The following is a 27,515-nucleotide window of genomic DNA, read 5'->3' on the forward strand; positions in this document are numbered from 1 at the left end:
TCTCTGACTCACCTCCCCCAACCTGTCCCTCCTCCCTTGTGGGTCTCTTAACCCTTCTGATTGACTATTGTCCTGTTTCCAACCCCTGCCTCACTGCCACTGCTCACTCACCCAGGAGTCCCCGACACCCACACAGGTCAAACCACCTCCCTCCCTTGCTTCTCTCCCTAGTTACAGCTCCAGCTTCCCTTGGATGACAGCCTCGGGGACATCAGAACTAGGAGTAGGCGTGAGGTCCCCTAGCTCCGAGACTTTGGGATTCATACATCTGTGAAGTTAAAAAACAGAATGAAAGGAACCCACAGAATGTGACCAATTATTTTTTCTAAATAAGGATTTCTAAAGAATCACCAACTTATCATTTTATAATAGAAAGGATATTTTAATGCCAAAAACAAAAGAGAAAGCTCTAAGAATAGGTAATAGTCCGTTAATTTAACACTTTTATAAAAACATTTGCTACATTACTTTTATTTTACTTATTTTGCCCCCGATGGGTGAAGATGTTAGGGATCAGCACAGGTTCTCTGGCCTCATTGGAAACCAGAGATCTTGCCCAAGCCTTTCCCACAGAGAAGTGGAGAGACCTTTTTTTGAGGGAAGAAAGGGCAAAACTGCGACAGGACCCAGAAGCTCTCACTGGCTACTTAGCACCTCACAAGTCCCTTTCCAGCCCCACTGTTCTCTTAGTGAAAATAATGTATGAGGCTGCCTAGTTGGGGGTCAGACAACAGACTCCCTGATGCCAAGTGTTCCTCTGTGTGGAGACAGAGTCTCGCTCTGTTGCCCATGCTGCAGTGCAGTGGTGCAATCTTGGCTCACTGCAACCTCTGCCTCCTGGGTTCAAGTGATTCTCCTGCTTCAGCCTCCCAAGTAGCTGGGATTACAGGCGCCCGCCACCACACCTGGCTAAATTTTTTATTTTTAGTAGAGATGGGGTTTCACCATGTTGGCCAGGCTGGTCCCGAACTCCTGACCTCAAGTGACCCGCCCACCTCAGCCACCCAAAGTGCTGAGATTCCAGGCATGAGCTACCGCACTAGGCCCTCTGTGTGTCTCTGGACATGTAACTTAACCACTGTCTGTGCTTCCTTCCTCACTTGTAGAATGAACAAAATAACAGCTAGCTCCTTGAGTTGCCTAAAATCTAGTAAAACTTGTTAGCCGCTATTATTATCAGGAAGAGGAGGCCTGGGGAGTAGTGTCTTGGAAGAAGGGAGCTATTTGGATCAAGGCCTGAGCCAGGAAAGGAAGAGAATAGCAGGGACTTTTGCCCTGCCCTCCCCTAGGCAAGCTGTGAGCCTCCGTCAGGGGCAGCAGCTAGCTCGCGGAGGAGCTGCTGTCTTTGGAGATTTAGGGGCTCTAGAGCCTAGTGAGGCTGCTTTGGAACTCAGGGATGCACGGCAAATGTGGGATGTGGGCAGAGACCTTCTCCCTTCCTCTTCAGGGCTTCCACCCAGCATGCTCAGACCCCCTCAGCCCAGCAACCAGCACTTTTGTCACAGACACTAACACTCCCAGTAGTGGAGGTAAATCTCCCTTAAGTGTCACTTGTGGCTGCAGATGCTAGCAAAGGGAAGCGCCGGTGGGAGGGGAGTACAGTAGATGCCAGTGGCCTTGGATGCCATGCGGTCCCTTAAGATGTCTAGAAACACCTGAGGCCGACTTAGCAGATGAGGTTGAAGGTCCTGGGCAGGCAGGTGAGGATAATTAGAGAAACTCTGGGTTATTCGTGTAAATGTGACGCCATTTGTATCAAGGCCTGGCAGGCCCCTTAGAATTAGACAAACATTTCCTCAACACCTGCTCTCGCCACACTCTGTGCTAGTCAGAGAAGGCACAGACTAAGAGAGCAGGGGACTTTCTTGCCAGGAATTCACACAAGACTTATCTAGGGTTAGCCATGTTCTGCCTCTGAGCCAAGTGTCTAGAGACCCGGGTGAAGCCAGCCTGGAACATTTGCCACATCTGTTCCCTGGTGAGCACCACTCAAGGGTGTGCCCAGGAAGGAAAGGATGAGGGGAGAGGGACAGGGAGGCAAAAGTGGTTCCCAGTGTCCTGGCTTGGCACCTGGGTGGATGGTGAGGCTTTTCCTGAGAGAGGAAACTCAGGTGGGTAGCTGAACGTCAGATGCTTGAGGCAAATCCAAGCGCTTAATAGGCATAGGCAGGTTTAGGGATCAGGAGAGGCATCGGTATGGATAATGAATGAATGAATCAGGAGAAGCATCGGGATGGATAATGAATGAATGAGTTAGTGTAAGGAAGAACATGGGACCAAGAAGGGCTTATAAGACTAGGTAAGTTTTGCCTGCTGGTGGGGAAATGGTTTAAGGGAGCATACACTAGGCAAAGAAAATAGCCTAAGAAAAGGCTTGAAGGTGAGAGAAAGCAGCACAAAATTATTAGCTTTCAGAAAAGCTAATAATTCCGTTTAGCTTAAGCACTGGTGGTATCAGGGTAGTTGTAAGAGATGCATCACAATTAAAGGAATACATCAGGCCCAGATTGCAGAAGTTACTGAATGCCAGGGTGAAGAGTTTACATAATTCAGCAGGCAACAGGGAACCAATGAAGGTTTCTGAGAGAAGAGTGACATGATAAAAGCTATGTTTCAGGTTGTTCTAACTTAACAGCGTAGGATGGACTGAAACACAGACCAGAAGAAAGGAATGTAAGAGAAAGGGATCTTCGGGCACAGCTGTGCATATCTGCAGTTCCAGGATCACTTGAACCCAGGAGTTCAAGTACAGCCTGGGCAACATAGGGAGACCCCTCATCTCTTATTAAAAAAAAAAGAGAGAGAGAGAGACACAAAGAGGCAGACAGAGATAATCACTTATTTGTTTATTCCACAAAAACTGAACTTCGTCTATGTGAAGCAACCCTCTTCCTCATTCTAATCTCTAATCCTTTATCTGCTTAGGGCTAAAACACCAAATCACTTATGTTAATACTGAAAATAAAGAAAAAGTAAATGGGTTCTACTAAACATATCACTATTATAAATAAACGTAAATGAATTTAAGTGTCGTTAAAAGGAGCTTTATATATACTTATTCATATATACAATAGATTACTCAGCCTTAGAAAGGAAATTCTGATACATGCTACAATATGGATATACTTTAAGGACATCATGCTTCAGTGAAATAAACTAGTCACAAAAAGACAAATCCTGTATGATTCCACTTACATGATGTTCCTAATCAAATTTATAAATTCATAAATGGTGGTTGCTGGGGGCTGAGAAGGGGGAACTGGGGTTGTGTAATGGGTATAGAGCGTCAGTTCTGCATGGTGAAGAGTTCTGGAGGATGGTTGTACAACAATGTAAATGTACTAAATGCTACTGAACTGTACACTTAAAATGGTTAAGGCTGGGCACAGAAGCTCAAGCCTGTAATCTCAGCACTTTGGGAGGCCAAGGTAGGAGAATCACCTGAGCTCAGGAGTTTGAGATCAGCCTGGGCAACATAGCCAAGACCTTGTCTCTACAAATAATTTTAAAAGTTAGCCAGGTGTGGCGGTGCACGTGGCTGTAGTCCCAGCTACTCGGGAGGCTGAGGTGGGAGGATTGCTTCAGCCCAGGTTGTCAAGGCTACAGTGAGCTGAGATCATGCCACTGAAATCCAGCCTGAGTGACAGAGCAAGACCCTGTCTAAAAAAAAAAAAAAATGGTTAAGAGAGTAAATTTTATGTATATTTTACAATTAAAAATAAAAATAAGAAAAAAGGAGTTTCAGAATGGTTCATCGAACAAAACCCAATTCCAAAAAAAAAGAAACACCTAAAATAGTGATTCTGAAAGCTTAAAAATCAAGAAATGGGGAAAGCAAATGTAAACAAAAAGCAAGCAAGAGCTGTAATCCTGATATACAACAAGATAAAATTCAGACTAAGAGCACTGAATGAAATAAAGAAGATGTAAGCGTCTGGAGCGCTATGTATAAAACAACACAGCAGTACTTTCACAAAGCAGAATCCATTTTCATAAAGCAGAAAATGCAAGAAGGAACAGAAATGTTAATAGCAGGGGTCTGAAACACACCACTTTCAGTCCAAGACTCATCAAAGGGTCAAAAAATAATGGAAAACCTAAACAACATACTCTATAAGCTATATTTCCTGCATACATATCAAAATTTGTACCCCCAAAATAGGGAACATATCATTTCAAATGCACATCATGAAAAATGACCGTCTATTAGGGCAAAAGAAAGCCTCAAAGTGGCTTTTGAGGATACAAGCTTTCATGATCACTCTTTGTCTAACCGCAAAGTTTCACTGAGTGGTTTCAATGCAACAAAGAATGTAGAAGCAGTTTGAAAACTAAAAAGCACCAAGCAAATATTAGTTACTGATCTGTCAATACTGTTATTGTTGTTATTATTATCATTATTCACTGCTTGGTGAACATTTTGCTTGCTCTCTGACATATTCTAGAGAAGTTGGCCAAACAGGTGGGGGATTAATATGTAATCTTTACTGTCTTCATAAGAGCTACCATTTCTTTGGTGTTTACAATGTGCCAGGTACTATGCTATTTTACTTGCAGTCATTAATTAGGAACAGCTTGCTATGTGTTTTATGAAAGCAAGACTTCTGCTTCTCTCACGTCACCGTCCAGGTCCAGAACAGCGCGAGGTCCCTTTTGAGTAAGTGTTCAGCGAAGACTTGGGAACCAAAGCACACTGATTAAGGACCTACTTCAAGGTCAGATGTGGGTTTGAAATTTCATTCTAGCACTTACTACCTGTGTGACCTTGGGCAAGTTAAATATCCTTTCTGAACCTGTTTTTTTCACAGAAAAACACAGATAATCATAACACCTACATTAACAAGGATTCATCAGAAGTTTCAATGTAGGAACACGTGTAAAGGGTCTAGCATGGAACCTGGCCGACTGTAGGCATTCAATAAATGTTAGCCTGAGGTTGAAGGAGAAAGAGCAGACCTTATCAGATAATCTTAGAATAGGGGCCTTTCTTTTTTCTTAAAAAAAAAAAAAAAAATCATCTTTAAACATTCTCCAATGCATGTGAAATAATTTTTAAATAGTGTCATGGGCTAATAGTGAATTAAGTTATGGTAGATCCATATTATGGAATACTGCATCACAATGAAAGAATAAGTTGTATCTATTATGTACACACATGGACAGATGACCATGATTGTTACAGGGTAAGAAACAAAAGCAAACATCAGAATATGAATAGTTCCCCTCTCTCCTTCTAAAAAATTATATGGCCGGGCGCAGTGGTTCATGCCTGTAATCCCAGCAATTTGGGAGGCTGAGACAGGTGGATCACCTGAGTCAGGAGTTCAAGACCAGCCTGGCCAACATGGTGAAACCCCATCTCTACTAAAAAAAAATACAAAAATTAGCTGGGTGTGGTGGCGAGCGCCTGTAATCCCAGCTACTCAGGAGGCTGAAGCAGGGAAAACTGCTTGAACCAGGGAGGCAGAGGTTGCAGTGAGCCGAGATTGTGCCACTGCACTCCAGCGTGGGCGACAGAGCAAGACTCCATTGCAAAAAAAAAAAAAAAAAAAAAAATTATATATGGCCAGGCAGAGTGGCTCACACTTGTAATCCCAGAGCTTTGGGAGGCTGAGGCAGAAGGACCGCTTGAGGCCAGGTGTTTGAGACCAGCCTAGGAAACAAAGCCAAAAAAAAAAAAAAAAAAGCCAGCTGTGGTGGTGCATAGCTGCAGTCCCAGCTACTCAGGAGGCTGAGGTGGGAGAATTGCATGAGCCAAAGAGTTCAAGGCTGCAGTGAGCTATGATTGTGCCACTGCATGATGGGCGACAGAGTGAGACACTGTCTCAAAAGGCAAAACAAAATGAAACGAACACACACACACACACATATATGCACAGAGAAAGGAGGTCTGGAAGGATATATACCTAATTTTAAAGGAGTAGGGCCTGGTGAGATTTTTTTTTTAACTTTCTGCATTCCAACTTATTTTGTAATTCCCAACACACACACACACACACACACACACACACACACACACACACACTAAACAGGAAAAAAATTCTCAAATTCTCTCTGGCCTGAATATTTCATAGGACTTTGAAAGTCATTAAACTGAATAGAAGAGGTGGTTAATTCTTCTGGCAAGCGTGAGAATTTCCATACCCAGTGTTTCTTTTTGAGAGAGGCTGTAGGAGAGAAGAGATGGAGAATGAATTGCTCCAGCATTACTCATTCTCAGCACATCCAAACAGGTAGTCTCATTCTTGTCCCTGTCACCACTACAGCCCTGACACAGAGTCACAGAGAAACTCTTTGATAAATGTCAACTGAAATTGAGTAATCATCTGAAAGCCATTTGCTGAGCTGTCTGACTGCCCTGGGCTCGAGGTTTTCCTTTATTCATTTATCATGATACAGCTTTGGCCAACATACACACAGGAGAGAAATTGTTGACATGTGGAACCCAAGTACAGAAAATCTTTCATTTTCCTCCCTGTCTGTTCACCAAATAAGTTTTTGTTTATTTAAAGACTACAGAGGATTTGGCTGTTAAGAACCAAATGCCTTTGGAGTGGAATTACAACATAATTTATCATTTCCTCTGTTTATTAAAAAATCCTGCATCTTTGAGAAGCACATTTGCAGTGAGTGGGGGATTTCGGCCACTCATGAAAGACTGTTGCAAAGCCCCTGTCATGTGGCTTACCCCAAAAGAGGCTCCTTAATTGCTCTATCTATCCCTGCTCTTCCCCCAGCTGACTTCTGATCATGTGATGACCACTTAGGGCTGGTGGATGGGGTTAGAGGACAGGTAAGTGGGGCAGGAGACTGTGTTAGTTTAACTTTGACCCAATTTTGACCTTGAATCCTCACTGCATGTTTCACCAGTGTAAGTAAAGAGGGAAGTGCAACCCTTATTACCTCCAGCACAGGAGAGAATCTGGAGGAAGTCAAAGAGCAAAGAGAAGTTGGATGTTGCTTTGAAAGAACTCAGCCAGGCCTTGCCACCACCAAAGTGGGCTCCATTCTGAAAGCAGACACCTTGCAGAACTGGAATGAACTTCCTACTTTTCCACCCAATAGATTATTATAGACAGCAATTTAGTTCAGTGCACTATGTACCCCCCCAAAACAGGGGTCATATCTTTCCCATTTTTGTATTGCCAGTACATAGTTCAGCACCTGACAAACAATTGGTGCTCACTAAATGCTAATGAAGGCAGCAGGACACAGTGGTTCCTTCCAGATTGGTGAGGTGCTGAGAGAGTGTGAGCCCAGAGAAGGCATGGAAGCTCCACACCCTCTCCCTCTCCCTCAACCTTGCCCTGTGTACCTCCTTCATTGGGCTGTTCAGCTGTATCTTTTATAATAAACCAGTGAACGTGTTTCCCTGAGTTGTGTGAGCTGTCCTAGGAAATTAACTGAACCAAAGGAAGTCAAGGACTCTAGTTTGTAGTTGGTCAGTTAGGAGTATGGGTGGCCCAGACTCATGACTGGCATCAAGTGTTGGCAGTCTTGGGAGATGGAGCCCTCAACCTGTGGGATCTGACACTATTTCCAGGTAATGTCAGAAATGAATTGAATTATAGGATACCCAGTTGGTGTCTGCTGGAGAACTGCTTGGTGTGTGGGGGAAACAAACTCACACACCTTGTCACAGAAGTGTTCCATGTTGAGTGTGAAAGTACAAAAGGAAAAAAAGTTTGTTTTTTTTCCTTTTACATTAGCACATCAGGCCTCAATTTGAATGCCAGCTCTGCTACTTGCTAGGTGTGTAACCCTGCACAAGAAACTTCACCTCTATGTAAATGACGCTGACAATGAATCATGAAAACCTTCTACCACTGATTAGCTTTGCTTTGTTACTTTGGGCAAATTACCTAATACTGTCAAGACTTAGTTTTCCTATTTGTAAATGAAGATAATACACATCTCTTAAGTTTACTGTCAAGATTATAAATAATGCCTAGAACTATACCTAACTCATAATGGCTATATTAGGAATGAATGAATGAATAAAAAATAATTGGAGGGAAAAAAACCTAATAACCCAGTATCCGAAGATAAGCCACAATAAACTACTTGTCTGTCAACAATGGGCAGGCCCTGCAGGAAAGGTATGTCACTACCAAGTAAATGTTGAGAACAAGTACAAGAGTGGAAAATGATAGAAAGGGAGTGTTAAGACTAGAAAGAAAAGAAGTCAGCATTTGCTGGGTAGCTACTATGTGCAATTTATTCACAATACAACATATGACGGCCTAGTATGCTCCAGGCATTACACAAAGTTCTGAGGATATACAGGCTAATTAAGTGCAAAAAGAATACTTAGAATTCGTACAAAGCAGTAGACAGTGCTATGAGAGCCGGTAATGAGGGTCCTAGGTTAGAGGGGAAAAGAAGACTTCCCAGAGGACGTGATATCCAAGACAAGGCCTGATGATAAACAGGACTGGCCAGGTAAGGAGGGGAAGAGAGATCCAGGCAGAGAAAACAGCATGTGTGAAGATGACTCACAGGCAAAACTACTGTTCTGGGTGCCTCACATACAGATCCTCAGTGATCATCAATCCAGACCAACTCTATTCTTTCCTTTGTGGTTGTTATTCCTTCCAATTTATTTAGATTTTATTGTTTAGTGAAAATGGGCCTCTAGTAAAGTGTCCAGTCACAGGTGAAGGCCAATATCAGAGTTTTAAAATGGGAACAGAGCCTAATTATTTGAAAAGGAGACTCCTAAGATGAGGAGCAGGTGGTACTAAGCCTGCCAATGGCCTCAGTCCCTTGGCAACATCAAGTCAAAGCAAATGCCTGAGTACAGGCCTTTTGCCAGCAGCAAGTATTTTCTGAGAGCCACCCACATCAGAAGGCCCAGAGCAGAAGCAGGAAGAGAATGAACATGTCTGAGTGTTCCCCTGGAAGGCTGGGCCTTACAAGGACAGCCTTCTGTCAGCATGGTGACAGTCTTCTGTGTGGATGGGGGAGGGAGAGAAGTCCCAATGTGCCACCCATGGGATCCAGCAGAAACTGGGCTCTGCAGTATTGCTGGCCCCAGTGGACTTTCATCCAAGGAGTTCTTTGGTCTTCACTGCCAGATGCCTGTCCAGTTCTGCCACTGTGTCATCGGCCATTTGGCTGATCTGCAAGAACACAAAATGAGACAGCCTGATTAATGGGGCTGGAAAAGGGTAGGGGGATGAATATTCCAGAAACATGAAAAGGTTATGTGAGAAATAATAATAGTGACAAAAGTTCACATTAAGTACCAGTCAGGCACTGTACTAAGAACTTTATATATACATTCTTTTTTTTTTTTTTGAGACAAAGTCTCGCTCTGTCGCCCAGGCTGGAGTGCAGTGGTGCAATCTCGGCTCACTGCAAGCTCCGCCTCCTGTGTTCACGCCATTCTCCTGCCTCAGCCTCCCGAGTAGCTGGGACTACAGGTGCCCGCCACCGCGCCCGGCTAATTTTTTTTTGTATTTTTAGTAGAGATGGGGTTTCACCGTGCTCACCAGAATGGTCTCAATCTCCTGACCTCGTGATCCTCCTGCCTTGGCCTCCCAAAGTGCTGGGAGCCACCGCACCAGGTCTATGTATACATTCTTTTTAACTCCTAACAGCAAACCCATAAGATAGATACTATTATTATCCCCATTTTGCAGATAGGAAAACTGAGGCATTTAGATCGCTTATTCAGGACACATAGCTAGAAAGTTGGAATGACAAAATTTAATCCACAGCATTCAGATTCCACAGCCCAAAATTCTTAACTATTATTCTACAATATAGAGAAGCTAGTCTTACCTGTTCCTTAATGAGCCTCTAGAATATCCTACACCTGAAATACTTTGTATATAAAGCCCTCATACAAATTGATAAGAAGAATATTAAGATCCCAATAGTTAAGTGAAAAAAAAAAAGCCTTGAAAAAAAATGAGGTACATCTGGTTACCAAACATGGAAAATAGACATCAAAGAAACGCAAATTAAAACAAGATACAATTCAGCTATCATAGCAAAATTTGATGCTGTGGTTTTTAATTACAATATTCAATGCCAGCAAGCTATGATGAAATGGATAAGCTCGTATATCACTGATAGAAATTCAAATTGATGCAAATGTTCATACCATTTAACCCCAAAATCTCTCAACTGGGAAATTATCACATGAACAGGATCTGAAAAAAATTTCTGAAGTTCTATACACGAAGATATTTATCCCAGCTTTATATTTAATAATACAAAAATTAGAAAATCTAAAGTTATAGAATGAGGAAGTAGTTGAATACATATAGTCATTAAAAATGGTTAAGATTTTCTACTACTTAAGGATAGGGTGTTAATATGAATAACATTCCAGTACATATCATGGAAACATGCTCACATTATCCTTGAATTGAAGAAAAGCAGGACACAAAATTGTGTATATACATAGTAGAAATGATCTCTAAAATATGTAAACAAAAAATTGTGTATTTTTAAAAACTGGAAGGAAACTTGTCAAAATATTAATAGTGGTTATATTTTACTGATGGGAAGACAGGCAATGTATTGTTTATGTCCATCTCTGTCACATCCAGCCTAGGACCTAACACATATCAAGTTCTCAGGAAAAACACACTAAGTGAATAATTATTAAAGTTTTTTGTGCTTTTCTATATTTTCCAAATTTTCTGCCATAAACATGTACTCCAAGAATGAAAAAACACAATACAGTTTAGTAGCTGCCGCAGTCTCCTTCCTATGTCGAAAAGAGACTGAAAGCAGGAAGCCTTAGGCAGGAGGCTTTAAGGGCTGCAGCATGGTGCCAAGGATCTGCATGCTCAGCAGCATAGAGGCTGTTGGACATCTTTATTTGCAGACCACAGGCCTTGGCTAGGAATTGAGAACTAAATGCACTAAAAAGGGTAGAAACTAAAAAGGATTTAGTGCAATTGGTCCCAGGCAGGGAGGTGGCCAGGCTCTCACCATAGCAACAGCTGTGCATTTTTTCAGCTAGAAAAGCAAAACACCTGGGGGCTGCCAGACACTCTGCAAGAGTGGCTGGACTCAGAATGACAGCTTGGTCCCTCCTCACTCAGCTAGCCACAAAGTCTTGAGATGCTTTTGCCCCCTGTGGCTGCCTTGCATGGGGTGTGGCATGGTGCCCAGCAGTACTCCAACACCTGCAGGCTGGCAGCCTGGGACAGCCAGGAATGATGGCTAAAAGCCTCCTCTGGAAAAATGGCTTTGAGGGTAGTTTGGGGACAGGGATGGGGACTGGGAGGAGGGAGAGTACTTAGGGTAATACTTAGCGTAACAATTTGATAACATGGGTTCTGGGTGAAATTAGTGGGTTGAAAATGTGTAGGTCATTTCCCCACTTTGACTTTCAGTTTCCTCATCTATCAAATTAATATGCATGCACATTTTAAACTGGTTATTTGCTATTTCTTGTTACTATAACTTTTACTATCACTTCCTGACTTCTTTCCAATTAATTAATGAAAAAGGGCAGGTGTGGTGGCTCACACCTGTTATCCTAGCACTTTGGGAGGCTGAGGTGGGAGGATCACTTGAGTCGAGGAGTTTGAGACCAGCCTGGCAACATGGGGAAACCCCATCTCTAAAAAAACACAAAAAATTAGCCAGGCATGGTGGCACACGCCTGTAGTCCTGGCTACTCAGGAAGCTGAGATGGCAGGATAGCTTGAGCCCAGGAGGTGGAGGATGCAGTGAGCCGACATGGTGCCACTGCACTCCAACCTGGGCAACAGAGACTCTCTCTCAAAAAAAAAAAAAAAAAAAAAAAAAAAAAAATTAATGAAAATATTTACTAACATTTTACCATAGTACAAGCATAAGGTGTTCTTGGGGACAGCCTGCCTGTAAGTTCATCTTTTCCACCTTTATCAGACTTCTTAAAATAATGATTAATAGCAACAAGGCCAACAACAGCTTCCACTTACCGAGTTCTTACCAAATGTCAGACACTTGCCTAAAACTTCACATGCATTATTGCACACAATCCCTATAACATATGAAAGACTATTATCTCTCTTTACCATATAATAAACATTATTTAACTTGACAGTTGCATAGTAGGAATGCAAAAGTGTTTTATCTTCTGTTACTTCATTCAAATCCAACAACCTCACATAGCCTCTATAAAGCAGGTAGAATAGGTATTATCCCCATTTTACACAGGAGTAAATCAAGGCACGGAATGTTAACTGATCTGTCCAAGATCACATAAAAAGTCAGTGGTTGTAATCCCAGCACTTTGGGAGGCCAAGGCAGGCGGATCACAAGGTCAGGAGATCAAGACCATCCTGGCTAACACGGTGAAACCCCGTCTCTACTAAAAATACAAAAAATTAGCCGGGCATGGTGGCGGGAGCCTGTAGTCCCAGCTATTGGGGAGGCTGGGGCAGGAGAACAGCGTGAACCCAGGAGGCAGAGCCTGCACCGAGCCAAGATTGCGCCACTGCACTCCAGCCTGGGGGACAGAGCCAGGCTCTGTCTCAAAAAAAAAAAAAAGAAAGAAAGAAAGAAAGAAATTCAGTGGTGTGGCTGAGCCAAGAACTCACCCACCTTAATGGCCAGTTTGAGGCTCTTATTCCCTTTTGGAGGGGTCCCACAGCACCTGGCCTAGTCCCGCCTCATTCCAGACAGGCTGTGTTAGGGACATTAAGTGTCAATCCAAGTTCTACATTTAAAGTCACAAGACTGGGGAGAAGAGGATATAGAAATAGGGCGAACAATTATTGAGGACCAGCAACCATACTAGCCACTTTTAAGTATGTAGCCTCATTTGGTCCTCATATCAATCCTGTGCTCCCACTTTATGGATGAAGAAACAGAGGCTCAGAAAGATGACACCATTTGCTGACATTAACAGCTAAGAAGTAAAAGAGCCAGGATTTTAATCTAGGCCTGTCTCACTCCAAAGCAAGAACCCTTGCCAACATAATACCCTGCCTCATAGAGATTATAACATCGTCACCATCATTATCATCATCACATTTGCTACTTACAAATTCAGGAAAATGAAAGGCAGGGACAGAGAAGGGGAATGGCAGGAGCACAGAGTACACTCCTGGGGCAGACCCGCCTACCAGCCATCCTTCCTGAGGCCTAGCTCAAAACACCCGCTGCCTTGCCTGGACCAGCCTCCCTGCCTTCCACCAGTCTGCCAGGAGCCTTTCCCTCCTTTAGCTCTGCTAGCACCCAGCTTTGCTCATTTCAGAGCAGCACTGTTTCTCAGGGAAAGGCAGCAGTGAAAGGATCTTGGCCAGATTTACTGGTGGCTTCTGCCAAGTGCTTTAATGTTCAGCAGGCTCATTTATAGCAAACCAAAGCAAAGGTGAAACAGCAGGCTGGCAGATGTCAGAGTCCTGAGCGGGAAGACCTCGGTCCTTCTTCAGCAGAGCTTGCCTGGAATGGGGGTTGGGAAGTAGTAGGGGGGGGCGGGGAACAGGTGAGGAAATCTGGGGGTCAAACATGACTATAGGGATAGAACCTACAAATGAATCATTTCATTCTTATTTATTTTTTTTGAGATGGAGTCTCGCTCTGTCACCCAGGCTGGAATGTAGTGGCGCGATTTCGGCTCACTGCAGCTCTGCCTCCCGGGTTCAAGCGATTCTCCTGCCTCAGCCTCCCGAGTAGCTGGGACTACGGATGCCCACCACCATGCCCGGCTAATTTTTTATGTTTTTAGTAAAGACAGGGTTTCACCGTGTTAGCCAGGACGGTCTCGATCTCCTGACTTTGTGAACTACCTGCCTGGACCTCCCAAAGTGCTGGGATTATAAGCGTGAGCCACTGCGCCCAGCCTATCATTTCATTCTTATACACCAAAAATTGAAGAAGCATTTTTATAATAAAGCTTTAAAAAATCTGACCTCAAAAGATTTTTGAAAATTAAAAAAGATAATCTCACTCAAAATAAAATCCAAATTGTTTATAATCCCATCATCTGAAATGACCACCTTTAATATTTTGACATGTATAAGCTGCCAACCCCATGTGCATGTGGCTTTTCTTTATAAAACTAAAATCAAACTGCTGTATAATCTACCTTTTAAAAGCAAATTCCAAAAAAATTTACCATGTCTATAAAATATTTTTATAACTTTCTATGTAGATTCTAATGAATGTAAAACAATTTACTTCCCACAGTCAGAAATTTATAGACAGTTTCCAGTTTTCTACTATTATATATATATCAATGAACATTCCTATAAATAAGGCTCTTGATTATTTATTTTGGGCAAATTCCTAAGTGACTAAATCAGAAATGTATGGATTTTAGTATATATTATCCTTTAGAAAGGTCGTATGGATTTATACAAAGAATAACAATCTTTTCTGTAGAGTGTGAAAGTAAAAGCAACAGTTCCCAGATAAGCAACATTTTCAGCTCAGATAAAAAATTCTAGGTTCAAGTGTTAGGGGTTATAAAAGGCAAATTAAATACATATATATTCTAAAAACACAGTAGTATATACCAAGAATCTTACAAAAAATATGCAATCCCTCTGTACAGTAATTCCACACTTGGGACGTTCCAGTCTATTCTAAGGAAATCATCTCAACAAAGATTTATATATATATATATTCACTGCAACCTTATAACAAAAAAGTTTCAACAAACTAAAATGTCCAAAAAGAGGGCTTATGAAAGTGAACAGCACACCACCAACTATTTAGCAGCCATCAGAAAGAGTTTTACAGAGTTTTTCATGACATGAAAAATGCTAATACCTTTGAGGTCAAACAGAAAATAAAAAGCTGAATACAAAATTGTATATATACTATATGTTCTCAATCATGTTTAAAACTATGTAGTTTTTTTTTTTTTTTAGAAAAAAGGAAAAAAGAAATATTCCAAAATGTTAAGAGCGGTTGCCTCTCCAATGTGGGAGGGGAGGATGAACTTTCTCCAATGAACATATATTACTTTGATAATAAGGAACAAAAGTAAACAAAAATTTAAAACTGTCTGATGAAGCAACAATCAGCCATAACCTTGTTTTATATCTTTAAAACATGCACGCACACGTACACACACACACACGCACACACACACACACCAAAAATTCCAGTCTGGGGCCTTCTGACAGTAGAAAGAACACCATGAAGTATATATAAGGCTCTCTACTGTTCCAAACTTTTAACTCTATGACAGTAAATTAAGTTATTAACAATCCTGGTTAAGAATAAACATTTAGCTGGGCACTCATGCCCGTAATCCCAGCACTTTGGGGGGCTGAGGTGGGCGGATCATCTGAGGTCAGGAGTTCAAGACCAGCCTGGCAAACATGGTGAAACCTCATCTCTACTAAAAATAAAAAAATTAGCAGGGCATGGTGGCACATGCCTGTAATCCCAGCTACTCGGGAGGCTGAGGCAGGAGAATCGCTTGAACCCAGGAGGTAGAGGTTGCAGTGAGCCAAGATTGCACCACTGCACTCCAGCCTGGGTGACAAAAATAAAAAATAAATAAAAATAAACATTTAAATAATAATATTTTTAGAAAGATATCTATGATATATCGTATCATATAAATTGTATGATACTTTTTCTTGTTTCGAGAGATAACTTGAAGTTCTACACTAAAATGTTAACAACAGTCATCTGAGTGATGAGATTTCAATTACTTTCTTCGTTGTTTTAACAGCAAAATGAATACAGCTATTTTCACTTAAAAAAATCACAGTAAGAAGCACTGAAGAAAAAAAATTTAATCTGAAGAGGATGGTGAAAAGCCAGTGCTAATGAGTGAAGGCTTCCAGCAAGGTCTTTGTCAAGAGGGTTTTATCAAGAATGCTTGCTATCTGATCATTCTTCCTCTTTCGGGAGTTGTGGGCTCTGGTCCCTGAGGCAGATGTCCTGGCTTGCTGAGTGACTAGTGCCTGGCAGGCCCTGAAGGTCCATAGGCTTACCACCAAGGAGCAATGACGAGGCAAAGCAGTGAAGAAATCCCCTAGGAGAAAGACAAGGAGCCGGCCCAGCTGGAGCCAGGGTCCAGACTATTAATGAGGCCTGGTCAGTGCACAGGAAAGGCCCGCCTAATCTCTGAACCTCTTCTTTTAGCTGATACAGGGAAGGAGGAGGGCAGAGAGATGGCAAGAGGGGAGTTTTGAGGGTTTGGGTGTTAGGTACACTAATGGTGCTTTCTAGCATACCAAGGAAACCATTCAAGGCAGAAATTACCAATCCCTTTTTACAGAAAACAGACTCCAAAGAGTCAAGCAACTTCCCCAAGGTCATAGGACATCAAGTACAGAACAATCTTTTTCTAACTCTAGTGTCATTACACAGGTACATTACCAGGCTTCTAGGTCATTATCTTCTATGTGTGCTTTTACACAATTACCTGAGAGCTTTTTAAAACTATACATTCCAGCTGGACGCATCTGTTATCCCAGCTACAGGAGGACTGCTTGGGCCCAGGAGCCCAAGACCAGCCTGGGCAACATAGTGAGACCCCATCTCAAGAAAAATGAATTAATAAAAGTAAGTAAAATAAAAATATACATTCCTAGGCAGAGCTACTGTATCAGAAAATGCAGGAGTAGGGCCCAGGAAGCCACCTAAAACTCCCCCCCAGGTGACTGTTGTGGCTGTCCTACTAGTAAAATGCTAGTAAAACTAGCATTTTAACTGCTGGTGGAGGAGAAGGGAGCAGCTAGTCAACTTATGGACTTCTCCAGGGGTCCCTTGCTTCTCGCTTCTCTCTTCACTCCCTATCCAGCCCACATGCCTGTTCAATCTCCCTAAAACAATGCTTTATTGTGGATGAGGAGGCTTTAAGGCCTATCAAACCCTTTATATTACATTGAACATTACTAATTCTATCTCCACATCTTTCCACAGGTGCCACTCAGGTTCAGGCCACCATCACTTCCTGGCTGGATTTCTGCAGCAGCATCCCTATCGCCCTGCCTGCTTGCCCCCTACAATCTGTTTTCTACCTGGCCACCATAGTCATCTTTCATAAACATAGATGTGCTCTCTCCATCATCTAAAAAAAATCTTTTAAGTGTGTCACTGTATGAGAATCACCTGAGAAGGATTTAAAATACAAATTCCTGGCTCTGTCCCAGATTCATTGACTCAATCTCTGGAAATGGGGCCCCAGATACCTGGATTTTTATAAGCTACCCAAGTGATTAAGGTACTTTGGTAGAGAGATGCTGTTGAGCAAATATTCACTTCTTTCCCCAGACCTCCATAAATATATATATTTCCTTGTACCAAACATATTGAGCTTGGCCCATGTGACTTGCTTTGGCCAATCAAATGTGACAAGAGCAGGTGTTTAAAATGTACTTGAGTGGTTGGGCTTATGATCTTGGCATCTGCTGTTACCATGAAAAGAGGCCCTAGGAAACCTGTTGGCTTTGGAAGATTGAGAGATATATAAAGCAGATTTGAACCCAATCCAAGATCTGGAGCCAAGCCCACTGAGCCCAGCCTAGAATAGCTACACCCCAGCTGGCCCATGGAAATGAGAACAAGAAATAATGCTTTGATATTGTCGATCACTGAGTTTTGGGGTAGTTTGGGGTAGTTGGTACCATTATTGTGGCCATACATGACTAATATAGATGCACAGCCAATGTGGGACAGTCTGTACATGTTAACGTTCAAACTCCTAAACCTGGTGTACGAGACCTTCCTTCTATTATCTAGCCACTCTGTTTTCTTTATTCATTCCCTAGTCTTATCCTACGTTCAAACCCCAATGACCTTAACTGAATATTGTTTTTATATCACCTTACCTTTGTACATATGGTTACACTTTTCCCCCTTGTCTCTCACTATTTTACTCCAGCAGCTTAAGACTTATTCAAGTGCCACTACTCAGCACACTGAGAACACTAAGTGCTCAATTCTCAGCAACCGGAAAACCAGACAGGAGAGCATTAGCGTAGAGGCTCTGAAATCAGTCTGCCTAAGTATGGATCCGATTTCTACCAATTTGCAGCAGTGTGATTTCGGGCAAGTTATTTAACTTGCCTGAATCTCAGTTTCCTTACTACCTACCTCATAGTTTTGTAGTGATGAGGGTAAATGAAGTAATATAAAGTGTTCAGCACAAAACCTGGTACACAATACAAGTGTCTTATCCTCCTCTATGGATCCCTCTGAATCTGGCATTAGGCTAGGCCCAGAACAGAGACTCAGACAATGTTGATAATGTGAATGAAAGATCAGAGGTATTCTGTTTTAACTGTCCTCACCTCAAACATGAACAAATGATTCCTTATGCTGAATACACAGACACTACTACATTGTTGGCAATAGTACCTGTTTCTCTATTAGCCTAATGGTGTCCTCCGAGACTGTATACTTGGATTTCTTCAGCTTGTTCATTGAGTTGGTGCGAACCTTCCGTAAAGAGTCTTTGGCCTTGTTGGTGTTCTGTTTGGCCAGTTTCACCAGCATTTCTCTGTGCTCTCTGGTTACTCTGATAAAAGACAAAAGACATTCAACAAAATCATTCTATACATTAACTGCTGGCCAAGAATTTAACATCACTCTGTCAACCAGTTCAGCAGTTTGTAACTTTCCTCTCTGTGGGCTGAACTCCTGGAATTTCCAGGAGGAGGAAAACGCATGTATAAAGGCTTTAAGTTGCCCAAACATGGGCAAACTGGGTTTGACTTTGTAGAAGGTACCAAACTTCCCAGTGAGAGAACTGGGATTCAAATCCCAATATTTCTGGCCTGTATTCTTTCTGCTACTCTTCTAATCTATTTCAAGTAAATCATGCACTGCTGCCATTACTTCTGCTTCCAGGCAGAAAGCTCTTCACAGTCAGTAATATGAAGCTTGGGACTGAAAAGGACAAAACCACCAAGAGCCCATGCTTCATTTAAGGAATTGGCTGGAGCACTGATAACAAAGAAAGGAGTGACAAGAAAAGAGGCTGGGAAGCCATATCACAGACAGTCTTGCAAGGTCAAGAACCACGTTTTACGGATGAAGAAAATGAGGCCCAAAGAAATTTGGTACCTTATACAAAGTCAGACCCAGTCAAACCCAAGCTGGCCTGTCACAAAAGCCAATGGTCTTAGTATGACAGCATTCCTCTGCCCCCTGGGTCCTGAAATGGACATGCTTATGCTTCCTTACTCTCAAATCAACACGGTTCTTGCTCAAGGAAGGACAATCCTAAGTTCTGGGTACATGTTCAGTGTGGAATAGTGATGAGCAGCTGTTAAAGATTTAGTAACATCTACCTTACATTTTCTCTGCTGAGAAAAAAAATTAAAGAATTTTGAGAAAGAATAAGCTCTGAAGTGAACAGTTGTATTTATGTAAATCCTTTTGGATTCAGCTATTTGAAGGTATTCTCAAAATAACAATGAGTCTAATTACTACTATTATTAAACCGTTCTATGCCACATGAGTACTTTAAGTGTGTTACTTCATTGAATCCTCACAACTCTTCAAATGAGGAAACAGGCTCACAGATGTTAAGTGACTTGCCCATGAGCATGAGTGAGAGAACTGGGATTCAAACCCCGATCTTTCTGGCCTGTATTCTTTTTACTCTTGTAATCTATTTCAAGTAAATTATGCACTGCTGCCATTACTTCTGCTTCCAGGCAGAAAGCTCTTCAAAGTCAGTAATATGAAGCTTGGGACTAAAAAGGACAAAACCACCATGTCAGGAGTTTAGGGATTTGGATCAGATCTTGTTACTTTTATGGTTTTTAATTCATTGAACAAAAATCATGCTGACATGTTTAGGTCTCTTTTTTGTTCTGCCAAAGCATATGTCAGTATAAGGAAGGAACAGGAAAATTAAAACTTGATCCACTGATTCAAGAACTTAATCCTGCTGAAATACTAAGAGGGGCAGAAAATAAATGAATCTAAGTCTTTAAGAAACCTCATAAACTTCTCCAAAAAGAACATACTGAAGTATTTCAATATTGCATTTCACATAATTTCAAATAGGTATCTCACTGTTTAGAAAATGCTTAATCAAAGAAAAATATTATCTGATCAACTTTTCTTTTCACTACAATGTTATATTTTAAATGGAGGAAAAAACATACATTAAAAAATATAAAATGAGACTCAAAAAATCTTAAGAATTAAAGGCTACAGAAAGAAAACAAAATCATAATATAGGTAATTTGGCCTTAATAAAATGTATTACTTTGTATTTATTAATGCAAATGTGACATTACCACACTATTAACACCAGTTTCCACATGTAATCGTGTCCAATCACTGACATTGTCAAAAATATTTCCATTTCAGGATGCAAAGAGGCAATAATCAAAAAGATACTACAAGGAAATGGAGAGTGGAGTGCAGTGAGAAGGGAGAAAGGGAGGGAGGAAGACAAACCATGCTGGACACAGGGAGGGCTGAGGGGGAGAAGGGCATGTGTGTGCTGGTTCAGGGTACTGAGCTGAAAGGTATCTAAAATACAAGATCAGAAGCAGTTAGGGTGATGGCAAGGCACTGGTTTTGAAGTCAGACAGACTAGGTTCATACCTGTATCTATTGCTCAGAAGCTGACTATCCTTGGGCAAGTTACTTAATCTCTGTGAGCCTCAGTTTCCTTATCTCTAAAATGAAGATTTAAAAAGACACCTTACAGGAGGATTAGGAGAAGCAGACACAACAGATAAAGTACCAATAAAGAGAGCAGCATATACAGTAGCCTTGAATAAATGATAGTGTTTATGAATGTTTTAATCAAACATGTTTAATTACTTCCTCATGAAACAATGAGGGCATATCTGTTTTAGAAAATAAACATATTTTATTATGGAAATATTTTCATTCTTTTCCAAATGTGATTAATACATCAGATCATCTCCACCTTGCATTCCTGGGTTTCTGTGAGTATGCACTAGAGTTTGTATTCCAGGCTTCTGAACTCAGCTGGTTAGTTCTGAGTACCCACTTTAAGTTTATGTGCATTCACCCATCAAGCACTGACTGAGCCTCCTACGCTCTGTGCCAGTTCTTGGGCCAGACCAAGGAGCTCCAGAAGAGGCAGACCTGGCCCACCTTTTCCAGAGGCTCAGACTAGTGGTGGAGACAAACTTGTCAGCCACTACTTAGAAAGAGGATGACTGTTGCTAGTATCTACTGCAGAAGGAGCATACAGAAAACACAACACTTCTATCTTGAGATTTGGAAACTGCCTTATGGATGCACAGTAACTTGTTAGTTGCAGAAGAATGCAAAGTGCATTTTGGGAAGCACAGTGGGAGATGTAGTGGAGGGACAGCATGAAGCTGAAAAGGGTACATCCCAGTCAAATATACTCTACAGGCCTGGAGTTTTCAAATTCTTCTTTAGCCACAAACCCCTGGATCCAAAGAAAACTGAGGCAGAGGCCCCATTTGCAAAACAGATAAAAAGAGACTACTTCAGTTGATGAGGAGGAGTGGTGGGCTCTATCCCAGGCTACAAAACTCAGATCCGACCCCACTTCTGGGCCTGCCACTTACAGGCTGAGTGACCCTATGCAAGTTATTTAAACCATCTGAGCCTTGCTCTTCTCATTTGGAAATAGAAATTAAAAACAAACAAATGAAACAGAACCTCCCTTTCAGAGTTATTGTGAGATTTAGATGAGGTAATACATGGGAAGCATCCAGTACAAAGCCTGATAGAGAATAAACACTCAGGAAATGTAAACTGTCTCTGCTGCTGTTATTGGTTACATTTTTGGAAGCCCTGAAGCATCTTCAAATAATGAAAGTTTTTAATCAACAGAGAAATGACAGAGCAAAGATCTATGCTATGGCAAGATGACTTTTTGAGATCTCACTGGTAATTTAACATCTCACAGACATTTTAAAATCCAAACGCTCTCAGCATGTAGCCCTGAAATTTTCTCTTTTCAGGATTCATTCATTCAATCTATAGCTTCATTCAACAACTACTTACTAGGCACCTACATTATAGACATTATGACAGAAAAAAGGGAGATAGCATTAAATACACAGGAGTTTACCATTTGGCAAGGAAGGCAGTCATTACACAAACACATGCAAATTAATGAATAAATTACAGTGGTAATATGCACCATAAAGACATATAGAGGTTCTACAAAAATAATTAAGTGGGGAAAGGAGTCTGACCAACCTTTCTTTGTGGGACCCCAGGAACTAAATGTGGAGATACTGAGGCTAAGTGATATTTAAGTTGCCTAAGAGTTGGGGGGATAGTGGAAGATCATTCTCACCAGAGGGAATAGCATATATAAGAATATAGCTTTTATAGGATGAAAAAAAGGTGATAGTATAGAAAGAAGAAGGCAAAGACTATCCCAAAAGAGAAGGGTGGAGACGCTGGCAAGAGCAAGGCTTTGTAAGCCCTTCAATGTCTTAGTAGGTCTTAGTAGATCCACTGACAGCTCAATAAACAAAATATGGTATATGCATATAATATTATTGAGCCTTAAAAAGAAATGAGAATGTGATATGTGCTATCACATGGATGAACCTTAGCATAAAAAACAGTTAGCATAAAAAACATTATGCTAAGTGAAATATGCCAGACTCACAGAGACACATATTGTATGATTCCACTTACATGAAGTTCTTAAGAGCTGCCAAATTCATAGAGACGGAAAGTAGAATAGTGGTTACCAGGGGCTGGGGGAAGAGGTAAGTGGGGAGTTGTTTAATAGTACAGAGCTTTGCAGGATGAAGAGCATTCTAGAGATTGCTTATACAGCAATGTGAATATACTTAATGTCACTGAACTGTACACTTAAAAAATAACTAAAATACAAGCCTGGACAAGTCAGTGAGACCCCATCCCTACAACACACAATAAAATTAGCCAGGTGTCATGGTATGCGCCTGTAGTCTTGGCTACTTGGGAGGCTGAGGCGAAAGGATCACTTGAGCCCAGGAGTCTGAGGCTGCAGTGAGCCATGATTATGCCACTGCACTTTAGCCTGGATGAGACAGCATGACCCCATCCTTTTTCCTTTTTTTTTTTTTGGAGATGGAGTCTTGCTCTGTCACCCAGGCTGGAGTGCAGTGGTGTGATCTCGGCTCACTGCCACCTCCGCCTCCTGGGTTCAAGCGATTCTCCTGCCTCAGCCTCCTGAGTAGCTGGGATTACAGTCACAAGCCACCATGCCTGGATAATTTTTGTATTTTTAGTAGAGACGGGGTTTCGCCATGTTGGCCAGGCTGGTCACGAACTCCTGATCTTAAGTGATCTGCCTGCCTCGGCCTCCCAGAGTGCTGGGATTACAGGCGTCAGCCACCGCATCCGGCCTGACCCCATCTTAAAAAAAAAAAAAAAAAGACTAAAACAATACATTTTAAAAATGCATATTTTACATTAAAATAAGAAGAAACTTGATCAGATTTGTAGTTTGTGTAGACAGCAATATACAAACCAGATCTAAATACATGGCAAGAGTCTGACCAGGAGCCTTTAGGCAGGTAGACAGGGAGCTCAGGACCCACCCTGTTGCAGTTTCTTGGCTGGGTGAGGAAGCCTTTTCCGCTAGGGTCAGAGAGCCTCTAGCACAAGGCAGGGGTTTTGGCTGAGCTGGCAGGGTCATACTTTGTTTGTACAAGCTCCACCAGGCAGATCTTCCAGTAACATCCTGGATGGGGGCCTTCCTGAAAAATTCCTTGAGCATGTTCCTATGAACAATAAGCAGAGGGCATGCCCCACTGCTAACTCACACAACAGAGAATCCCACTGACTGAAATGATACTTCCTATTGTTTCAATGAGAATGCAACACATGTACAAAGCTATACACCAGGTGCATATCAGAGGAAGCCAGGCTCAGCTCAGGTAATGACAGCAAAAAAGTTGTTAATGCAACAGACACTCAACTTCAGAAGGCTCTTTGGACACTTGAAGGGGGCTTTAAAATGTAGAAAGGACACGGTTTAGGGCCAAAAAGACCTAAGCTGAAATCCCAGCTCTGCCACTTGTTAGCTTCAGAATTTTGAGTATGCTATTCAGCCTCTCCAAACTCAGTTTTCTCCTACATAAAATGGGAGTAAGAATATTACAAAGAGGGTGGAAGGGAGGATTAAATGAAATAATGGGGGACAAGTACTTGGCGTGCTGTCAATATGTATGCATTGTAAGAGCTCAACAAAGGATAGCTGAGTAAATTATTCTTACTACAGAATCTCCAGGACTTCTCTCCAGGGGAGAATAGGATGCGAGTGGTGAGAGAGAAAATGGTCACAAAGGATTTAGCCACTTGGTGCTTAGGCAACTGAGCAGATAGTGAGCAGAGAGAAACAGAACGGGAACAGAGAAGAGCAGAAGGCAATGGGGAAAGCAGGGGACAGGAATTCTGCTCCAGCAGCTGTGGGGAGCAGGCTAAGGGAGAAGGAAGCTGCACTTTCAAGGAATGGCCTATCAAGATACATTCCTGACATTGCCACTGACAGAAACCTTGCCACCTCCTCCCTGGGCTTCCGGGACTCCCCCCTACAGGAGCATGGGCCTGAAATCAGCAGCACCACGTGCCTGCTTCACTGTTTGCCAGTGGGAGCTGCCCCATGCCTTGGGGCTGCCGGTCCTGACGGAAATGTTTTTGTTTGTGTAGCCCAGCCAGATTTCCTATGCTTCTAGGGACACCACCCTTGCCTCATCCCACTAGCCTGTTTTACGTACATTAATGTCTCATAAAGACATTAGATCTTCTGTAGGTGTCCCTTTAGCCCAAGGAAATCATACATTTTGGAAGGACTTCTAACACCAGTAGGAATTTTGGTTCTCTCTGGGGACACAACTGGGCACCTGCTTTCAAAGGACTATTCTGTGACTGATGCCTGGTTAAACCAGACATACCATTCTGAAATACAGCCCAGCCTGACCAAATGAGAAAGGAGGTTAAGGTCGGGGTCACAGCTCCACATTCCCAGCTGAGTGGTCTTAAGTCACTTGTCTTCTCTTTCCCTGTCACCACAGAAGGATGGAAACCCAAGTTTTGGGGTAAGTAGACATAACTCTTGCCTCAGCTCCATCATACATGCGAAAAAGCACAAGTTTGGTGGTCAAAGCAAACCTGATTTCCAATTCCAGCTCTGCCACTTACAAGTTGAGTACCTGTGGACTTTAATTTTTCCTCTCTGAATGCAAGGTTGTCAGGTGAAGCACTTAAGAGAACGGGCTCTGAAGTCAGACTGTTGGGGCTTGAGGTCCAGATCTATCAGTTTTTAGCTTTGTGGCCCTGGGCAAGTTATTTCACCTCTGCCTCAGTTTTTCCATCTGTCAAATGTGTATAATACCATTTACTTCACTGTTCTCCTCTGTTCCCATTCGGTCCCTCTTACAACAACTTAATTATTGTGAGGATTAAACAAGCTAATAAATGTGCTGGTACATGGGATGTACTCAATACACATTATCTGTTATTTCCTCAACTGTCAAGTGCAGGGGGATGAGGGAGGCCATACAGGATTTTTCCACAGTGTTATGAGCAAATGAGAGAAGACAGCTAAAGAACTTTGCATATATAGGTAATAAACTATTTTAAGTTATCAATAATATTATTAATAAAAGTAATTGTGATGTTTCCTACTGGGGGAGAACACAGCATAGTGGCTACAAGCCCAGGCTCTGGAGAAAGACAGCCTGTTCTTTTACTTATTAACTGTGTAACACTGGGCACAAAAAAATCCATTCCTCTGTGACTTAGTTACCTCATCTGTAAGATAGAGATAACATACTGATCTCAAAAGTTGTTACGAGTATATTAGCTAATACATAAATGGCACCTGGAACAACAGTTGGCACAATGTTCCAGAAACAATGATTACATTATTGCATACTTACTACATGCTAGGCTCTGTTTGAGGGCCTAGGAATACAGCAATGAACAAAACTGACAAAGCTCTTCCTCTCTCCTCTCAAAGCACTCACATTCTAGTGAAAGAGAGACAGACACAGTAAACAATTAAGTAGATAAAGTGACACAAAGTGTATGAAGAAAATAAAGCAAGAGAAGAAGATAAGGAGAGACCACATTATTATCACGGCAAGGCCCACTTATATTTGCCCAGCCACCTGACCCCAGTGTCATCTGCTCCCCTTCAGTACTAATAATAATGATAACTGTTACAGAGCCATTTCCCTGTATCAAGCTCTGAGCTGATGCATTCTCCATGCATTAGCTCAGTAAATCTTCATAACATTCCTATGACATTAGTGGTATTAGTACCTGGATTTTACAGATTAGAAAGTGGACAGCCTGGACAACATGGTGAGACCCCATCGTTACAATTTTTTTTTTTTTTTTTTTGAGATGAGTCTCAGTCTGTCTCCCAGGCTGGAGTGTAGTGGCATAATCTCGGCTCACTGCAACCTCTGCCTCCCAGGTTCAAGTGATTCTCCTGCCTCAGCCTCCTGAGTAGCTGGGACTATAGGCACGTGCCACCACACCAGGCTAATTTTTGTATTTTTAGTAGAGATGGGGTTTCGCTATGTTGGCCAGGCTGGTCTCGAACTCCTGACCTCTGGTGATCCACCTGCCTCAGCATCCCAAGATGCTGGGATTACAAGTGTGAGAGAGAGTGCCCAGCTACAAAGGTTTTTTTAAAAAATTAGCTGGGCATAGTGGGGCATGCCTGTATTCCCAGCTACTTGAAAGGCTGAGGCCGGAAGATCCTCGAGCCCAGGAATTCGAAGTGGCAGTGAGCTATGATCATGCCACTGCACCCCAGCCTGGGTAACAAAGCAAGACCCTGTCTGGAAAAAAAAAAAAGTGGGAAGTGGGGGTTCAGACAGATCAAGTAACCTGCCCAAGGTCACACAACAAGTTCTTGGCAGACACAGGATTTGAGTCCAGTATAGCCTGACTCCTAAATTCCAGGCCTTCTGCTCTATTTCCTCTCTTGTTGGTGCTAGACAAATCTAGCAACTATTCTTACCAGTGGTGGTAATAATAGTACTACTCTCACATTAAGACCGGCTTAGATATATCATTCATGCTACTCCCCGACATGTCCAAGAGCAGTAAGGAGAAAGAAGAGAGGGAATTTATGGAGGAATGCAATGGAATAGTGATCTGATCTGTGGTAGTCAACCGGTGGGTACCACAAATAGGTGCATGATACAAGGCATGGAGAAGAGAGGAGGGGCAGAGACAAGAGTAGCCTGTCCTTTTGTGTGCAATTTTTGCATAAGTGTTGGTGGCAACTTGCTCTTCAGTCTATCCTACACTTTCGATTCTTGACTGAACATCCTTGTGTGTTCCAATTGGTACATCTACGCTGGGAAGGAGCCCCATTCCACACACTTGGGACCTGCAATAGCAAGATGCACTCCTAAAAAGCCACAGGCCAGGTGGGAAGCAACACTGAGCAGAAGACAGGTGTTCAAAAACTGCATGAAGGCTTACCCAGGCCTGGAAAGTAGAAAGAAACAGTGTACTGGAACAAACCAGGAGAATGAATGACCCTGCAAATGCAGCAATGGCAAGCAGGCAGTGGGAATAAAAAGGCTAAAGAAGCAGCTGCAGTTGCTCAAATGCAGTTTGTGGCTGCCCGAGCCCAAGTCAGGTCATGA

The 27,515-nt window shown here is 42.2% G+C and overlaps 1 protein-coding gene across 7 annotated transcripts in view; it reads right to left on the reverse strand.

Moving 5' to 3' along the window:
- Positions 1-8,191: 8,191 nt before the first annotated feature.
- MRRF (mitochondrial ribosome recycling factor) overlaps positions 8,192-27,515 on the reverse strand; it is a 58,834-nt gene continuing 39,510 nt past the window's right edge. For all 7 annotated transcript variants that reach the window (XM_063787527.1, XM_520237.8, XM_016961595.3 and 4 more), the window contains 2 exons: positions 18,283-18,442; positions 8,192-9,122 (listed from right to left, as the gene is read on the reverse strand). In XM_063787527.1, coding sequence (XP_063643597.1) covers positions 18,299-18,442 — 144 coding nt within the window. In that variant the 3' untranslated portion in view covers positions 8,192-9,122; positions 18,283-18,298. The remainder of the gene's footprint in view (positions 9,123-18,282; positions 18,443-27,515) is intronic.

This window comes from Pan troglodytes, chromosome 11 (genome assembly GCF_028858775.2).
Source record: "Pan troglodytes isolate AG18354 chromosome 11, NHGRI_mPanTro3-v2.0_pri, whole genome shotgun sequence".
Lineage (NCBI taxonomy): Eukaryota > Metazoa > Chordata > Mammalia > Primates > Hominidae > Pan > Pan troglodytes.